The sequence below is a fragment of the Alosa alosa genome, chromosome 1 (genome assembly GCF_017589495.1).
Source record: "Alosa alosa isolate M-15738 ecotype Scorff River chromosome 1, AALO_Geno_1.1, whole genome shotgun sequence".
NCBI classification, from domain to species: domain Eukaryota; kingdom Metazoa; phylum Chordata; class Actinopteri; order Clupeiformes; family Clupeidae; genus Alosa; species Alosa alosa.
The window spans coordinates 21,303,003-21,310,356 of NC_063189.1; the positions used below are offsets into that span (position 1 = coordinate 21,303,003).

The window sequence follows — 7,354 nt, forward strand, 5'->3', positions numbered from 1 at the left end:
GGGGGTAAATTGGCTGTCAGACAACAATGTCTCTCTCCATCAGGAGATCCTGAGCCCGGCAAACAAAGGACCAATCCTGCACACAGGCCAACCAAACCGCACCGCTAACCACTCACGTCAAGCACACAGATAAGCCACATATCACTTTACAGCAAAGTCCCGGCTGACAGGGGTTATACATACACACTGGGCTTGCCCTGGTCCTTCATGTATGTATGTGCATTTCTGCATGGCATGTTACATTACATGGCCTTGTCTTTAGTGACCTTACAGTGGCCCATGCTGGAACACCACCGACACTCTAGTGAGCTGGTCAGTGAGCTAGACGCTAATGTCACATGACAGACGTGCTCGTGAAATCTTGGTGCTTTAGATGTGGGTGTAGCTAAAGAGGCTGAGGAACGGGTCTAGTGACGCTGCCCAAACCCCCACTGTCCTCCACATCCTCTTCAGCCACCTTTTGTGTCTCATAGCAACAGTATCATAGTCGTGGCCACATGGACGCGGTGTGTGAGGTATCTGTGTAGATAGTGGTTTGTGTGTGATTCTGGGTAAGGTTGCTTAAAGTCTAAATGAAGGGTTCAGATGCAAAAGCCTCTAAATGCCACCTATGTCAAAAATGAGATAAAGATGGTGAGGGGATGCTCTTCACACATAGTATACGCTAATCAAATAATTTAACTTCTAAACCCACTAAATACTACTATCTTCCTGGTCTGAAATATCGATTTATAGGCAAAAACCTATAGGAGCCTGAATTTAAATGCTCATTTAAAAGAAAAGTGGTCAGACGGATTTAGAGGGTTTTGCATCTGAACTCTTCAAATCTAAACAGCATTCTAGTGTTTTCACTTACAGTCGTTCCAGCTCCTTGAGGTCTTGAAAGGCTCCTCTCTCTATAGTAGTGATTTTATTCTCCATCAGTTGCCTGAGAAAGAAACAGAGCGAGATGAGGATGAGGGCAGAGTGGGGAATACAGCCTCTCAGAGCTCCCTGGGCCCTCCTTTCAATGGAACATCAAGATGTTAAGTATTGCATTGGCTGAATGCTGTGCCTCAGTGCAGCTGTGACGTGATTGACAACCCCCAAGCATCCACCTGACGGAACCCCGTCATAGCCACCGACCCCACCCTGAGGAGAGAGGAGACACCCGACACCCCCGTCACAAAAAAGCAAGTCCTGCACACACAGACACATGCTGGAGGGGCTGAGGAGAAGGAGAGAGAGAGAGAGAGAGAGAGAGAGAGAGAGAGAGAGAGAATCCTAACCTGAGGATGTGACAGAGAACCTGTTCTTACACGATCTCTGTCTCTCTTTCTTCTACACCCACAAACACACACACTCACACAGACACATACACACATTCCATCCCCACAGGAGCATGGGGGCACATTCCAATAATGCAATCACTTAGGCAAATCAATGTTATCTTTGTCAGCAGAGCATTTTCTAGATCATGTCTTTAATAGCTTCTTAAATCAGGCTGTCCAAACTTGTTCCTGCATTGTTTCACTGGGAAAGGATATCACATATTACACCCAAAACAAGGAATGGCTGCACTGGGGGGATTGCTGGAATTCCAGAGAGGCTATTAATACCTAAGATTAATGTCACATTGATTAAGTACCTATTTCCATGTGTTTTAATTATAATTGATTCAAATTATCAAGTGCACAGCTAAATCACGCCCATTTCAATATTGCATGATAACATGTCTATAACATGTCTATTCAAAAAGCCAAGAATAGTGCTACGCACTGATTGCACATTCATATAAGGGTCATTCAAGTTAAGGCAAATGGAAATTTAATACTCACAAAACTCTGAGATGCCTCAATCCAGCAAAATCTGCTTTAGTGATTTTTGTCAGGTTGTTTGCATTCAAATCCCTGTGGAGAGATAATCATGACGAGAATAATAAGTGGAAAGAACTTAATGGATAAACCAAATCAACGAAACGAACCGTCATTTCTTGAACCAAATATGTAGATAAATAAAATAGAAATGGATACTTGTAAAATTAACTAGAACCTTCAGCAAAACCAGATACGCGCCAAAGTGGCTATTTCTTTTGGATCTGAAGTTTTAATCAGGCCTCTAATTAAAGAGGTATTTAATACAGGTTTAATAAAGCTATTTGTAATAAATAATCTAAGATGTATGTAATGCGAATTTTAAATAATAATGTGCTTCAATTATACAGAATTAATTATCTGACAAATTTCTTCAACGGCAACTGGCCTACAGAAACTGCAGCTGTAAGATAAGTGCGAATAGCCTGAGAAACAGTATTTAAATCCGTGTATACTTATGTTTAGGGTGCACTGTTTTTTCAGTGGAACTGTACAACGTGCTCACAATTTTCCGTTATGTGACGAAACGCCAGCGAAAACTGTAACTGCTGAAACAACCTAAATAAGTTAAAAGTTTAACAGTTAATAGCCTATAATTAATTAAAGTAGGCCCTAGAAAGGTAGAGTGTGGTTTGTGGATATCTGTGAATATCTGCTGAAATGTTCCTCTGTGAATAAATATGTTCCTTGTTTTTATTTGTTTGGTACAGGCAGCTGGATCTATCTCGAGGCCCGTGGGTCCAGATTAACCGCACCGACGCGCTCGTGGTTTTACACTGCAATAGCGCGGACCGCAACCATAATCAGTCAGAACTTTATTACATCCTAAGAAATCTCCGCTAACTGCGGCACTTAACATATTTACTCGTCCATTACCAATGAAATGATCATTACTATGAATATACAGGACATGAACAACACTTATAAAACAGCTCCTTACAGTCGTTCTGTGTTGCGGGGGATGTTCCGCGGTACGCTGCGCAGCCCCTGACCATGGCAGTCCACCGTGGTCCCCGAACAAGAGCACGGAGCCGGGCATGGCTGCGACTCCACCGCGCCGAAAAAAGCCACCAACAAACTCAAAGCCGCGGCCTGTCTAAATACGACCATAATTGCAGTAAGTTATTAGGCTGTATCCGACTTTGCTTCACTGTTAAGGAGGGTCCCCAGTGTGTGCTTTATTTCCACCCAGACAATGAGGTGATGGTCACTTGAATCTCGAAATATTCCCGGGTTTCTCTGCCTCCTTGAAATGGTATTTCTTCACCTATAATACAGTAGAAAAATTATACTTCATAGCGTGCCATTCGACGTGAAGGTTTCAAGTGGCTTTGTAGCAAGGGCACGATATAAAAGTCACTTGTAGGGGCGACGTAAGTGCGGCACATTGACTGGGCAGACCTCAAACACACATTCTGCGGCAGCGAGTCACACTAAGTTAAACATTTCCCTGCGATAGCCAATGTGTACAGCCCTAATATACACAAACGCGTGCGCATACACACTTCTGAAATGAGGTTCTTCGTTCACGTACACATTCACACACTTGCACGCCTGAGCGCAGGGACACCAGGTGAGAAAGCAGTTGCAGTTTGCTCTGCTTCACCGCGTGAGTTGCAGAGAGCTGTCGGTGTACGTTTGTCCAAAGAGCTTTCGGTGCACGCGCTGGCAGGTCACTCGGCGATGGGAGGTATTGATTTCCACCTCACGCATCCATCATCTTGTCACCGACAAGTCGGAAAGAGCAGACCATTTAAAATCCAACTCCAGGCAGAGAGGTCTCGATCAAAGCTGCAATAAAGTGGTGGACGTGACCGGACAGGTTTGCAGGCGTCCGGCGTCTTTTCGGTTATTTATCTGGTTTCTTTCTCACCCTCTCCGTTCAAGCAGAAGTCCGCTGTGAAGGTTTCTCAGCTCGATTCACGTCGGCACGCCAGACTGTCACAGAGTTCTGTCTTTTTCGTAGAGGACCTCTTCCCGACAAACACCTGATGGCGAGTGGGGTGAAGGGGTAGAACAGCACGGCTCCTCCTCTATGGTAATCAACCCGCAACCTCGCTTACACAAAGTAACTAGCGCGGTCTTCAAATCAGCCCAGATAGAGGTGCAGTCGCCGAGGGGCAGTTATCTCTGTCGCTCCGTTTTGAATACTCCAAAGATGAGGCGGACAGCGATTTAGAGAAAACTAAATAGACCAGATACAATATGAAATGAACGCTTTATGAAAGCGCGTAAAATTAGCTCTCCAATAATCCTCCAAACTGATTCTGACAGGCATGCCTTTTATTAAAGGCCAATGAATTACTCTTTTTTCAAACCTTGAAAGTTACAAGGGACTTTAGAAAACTACAGCAACTTCTTTAAATTGCCCCCCGGGAAGTTAGCTCAGATTTATTTCTGTCAATAGCCTCTTGATTCCATCTGTAAACATGGTTTGGTTAAATTCGCTGATTTGGTCGAAGATTAACGGTAAAATCGCAGCGATTTGGGACTGTACAACTCCCTAGTTCTAAATGCATTTGAGCTATATACACAGAGCGCGACTCCGCCTCTAAGCCCTCCCCAGGCCAGCTTTCGGCGGGGCACTCTGCCTTGTACGGACCTGACGCTTCACGCAAGCGTTTGACGCGTCGGTGTATGATATTCTTGAGGTATCAGGTGAAATCTAAACACGGTGTAACCAAGTGACACGCAGAAAGTGGATTTACAGCTGTGAGCGTAGCAGTAAGATATTACATGCACTAGTGCCTGTGTTACAAGTGTGTGCTATGAGTATGCGCTCTCGTCTTCTACCGAAGTGGTTATTAAAGATGAATAACGGCAGATTAGTCAGCCATTTGAAAATGTGAAAAGTGGCATTTCAGTAGAGGGTCACCTAAAGCTTTAATCTGGCTCATGCTTGCTCTGTCGTAATAATGGCTCAGTGCTTTGTGCAATAAGAATGTGAGCAGCTCATTAGCAGTCAGTTAAAGCAGCAGGAGATAGTCATCTCTGATGGTGATTACAGTTCATTTCACTCTGGACACTGCTCTCTCAACAAACAGGTTCCCTGCTCAATGCAGCAAGTCGAAGGAGAGGGGGGAGGAGAGAGGGAACAGATGAGAGGAAAAGGAAAGGTGAGGACTGCAGAGAGGATATTCAGAGATGTGGAAGATGAGTCCAAGTTGGAGATACACAGAAATAATCTGGGGTTAGAAGGTGCATTTCTCCTTACCATCCAAGCCAGGAGCCCATCAGATAATGAGATTTTGGGAGCGGGAGGCGAGCACTGCAGAATGACCCCACACCACCTCAGGGCCAATGGGTTGCTGTTCACACACATACACCCTTTTACAGGCACACATACATACACACACACCTTAAGGGGTTTCACTCATTCTAACTTACAAAGCCAGCTATGCATCTGATAAGACCATCTCTCTGTGTGAAGGGAATTGCAGTGTCATTAAGTCACAAAAGAAGTTATCACACACCTTCACAGCATCAAACGAGGTCACAACCACCCATGCAACATTGTTGTCTTTTTGGGGTCATTTCCTTAAGCTTATTAAGCAGCATTAATGTACTACATATGCATATCTAAGGTGCATGTGTGTGGTATGTGGTTTGTGTGAGTGTGTATGTGTGCCCCCATGTGTGTGTGTGTTTGTTTGTGTTAGGGTGGTTTACGGCACCTGTGTTTTTGTTATTTTATGGCTGTTGTGATTGCTGCAAACAGCTCTCCATCTGGGAGTGAGTGGCCAGTACTTCCCTAACCAGATGGAAGCCATCCTCACCCGGTGACATCTGCTGCCCCACAGGCCTCGCCACATGTCCCCAAACAGGTCCTCTCCTCTCCTCTTGTCCAACACAGCCCCCTGCATGGAGAGATATCAGTGGATAATTATCTTGAAAACCTCAGATTGTAACTCTGACAGTTTGGATTGATTACATACATACTCATATGATTGTGTACAGATACATACAGTACACATATGCAGGCAAGCTCACACACGCACACATACACACACACGTCTCACAAGGAAAATGTGAAACTCCCGTTCTGGAACGCACATCAATCAAAGATCAGGTTCTGATATGGATGAAAATAGCACAGAGGCAGAACATCAAAGAACCACATCTAAGCCAACTTCTAGACCCTCTCTGTCAGCAGCCAGCCATAAATAATTGGTAAAATACACTCAAGGTATCAAATGTATCATTAAGGTTTTACAGATGCTAACATTTTAATTCAGCATTTAGGCCTACCTTCAGTGGTTAACTTTTCCAAATCTTACCGGAGTAACTTCACTGTACTGTATGTTCTTAGACTGTTTTATGAAATGTTTTTAAAAATAACTGCCTACACTTTAAATGTTATGTTGCAGTAAATATTATAGTTGTGTATGTTTCAAAATGACCGGCAACTGGTTGAAAATATGCACATGTAATATTCTAAGTCCATATTGAGTTACAGTATTCCATAGAGATACATATCATTCTCTCTTTCTCACTCCCAAATCCCTAGAGAGACTCTGAGAATAAACATGAACATAAATATTTCACTAAAATAAACATGACTCCTATAAATATACATCTCATATTTGAATGTTTGGTTAGGAATGCCTAAGTAAGCAGCCATGTTTCCTAAAGACAACTAAATGATTTCAACCTAGTAATGTTCTCAATGAGGTTACATTTGTTACAAAGTAAATAAAAAATACACATTAACATTTTAACTGACACAAACAAACCTAAAACTGCATTTCACTGAATTTCAAATGCTGAATATATCGATGTGTCCTGAATAATGTGTCTAAGAATGAATAACTCCTCCAGTAGTGAGAAAAATGAGTGAAAAATGACCATCAAAAATTTGCCAAAACTGTGAAGGTCTCAGCTTTCATTTGATCTAAAGTTTATGGTAGATGCTTGATGGTTGAGGTTATTGTTGTAGGCTGTTGTGTGTGTGTGTGTGTTCCACAAGACATACGTCTGTGAATGAAACTCACCTGTCTTATTTTTGCAAGCATGAGTAAGTGTGAGTGTGTTGAATGTGACAATGTGTGCTTGTTTGTTTGCTCACTACCGTTGGAAAATAGTTTCCATCAAAACACAGCCACTGTTGCCTTACCTTCCAGCGACAACAATGAGAAGAGCCTCCTTCTTTAATCCGACCTCTCAGTCCAAGCCTGTTCCACCTGCCAGGTGAAGCGGTGGGGTGGGGGGGGACTTTCCAGAGAGATGAAACCCAACAGCTCCTGGCTTTTACACACACAGGGAAACTGAGAAAGACTTGGGAAAGCCACTGCAGGAGTGCATGTGGCCTCTGAGAGATGCTCTGCCACTATGAAGGTGTGTTCCCGCCTCTTCACCACTGTAGACAACAGTCAAGTCAAGTCAAGTCAAGTTTATTTATATAGCACATTTCATACACAGAGGTCATTCAATGTGCTTTACATAAACAAAACCAAACAATAATAACAAATAAAAGCATAGAAGGGCAATATAGTCAAAGAATA

The 7,354-nt window shown here is 43.2% G+C and overlaps 1 protein-coding gene across 13 annotated transcripts in view; it reads right to left on the bottom strand.

Annotated features, from left to right (window-relative positions):
- slit2 (slit homolog 2 (Drosophila)) overlaps window positions 1-4,304 on the bottom strand; it is a 99,759-nt gene extending 95,455 nt beyond the window's left edge. For 4 of the 13 annotated variants that reach the window (XM_048245855.1, XM_048245800.1, XM_048245864.1 and 1 more), the window contains exons 1-3: window positions 2,794-4,304; window positions 1,818-1,889; window positions 857-928 (exon numbers count right to left, since the gene is read on the bottom strand). In XM_048245855.1, the coding sequence (XP_048101812.1) occupies window positions 857-928; window positions 1,818-1,889; window positions 2,794-2,963 (314 nt within the window). In that variant the 5' untranslated portion in view covers window positions 2,964-4,304. The remainder of the gene's footprint in view (window positions 1-856; window positions 929-1,817; window positions 1,890-2,793) is intronic. The other 9 variants (XM_048245832.1, XM_048245809.1, XM_048245816.1 and 6 more) reach the window with 3 other exon arrangements.
- Between the last annotated feature and the right edge of the window lie 3,050 nt (window positions 4,305-7,354).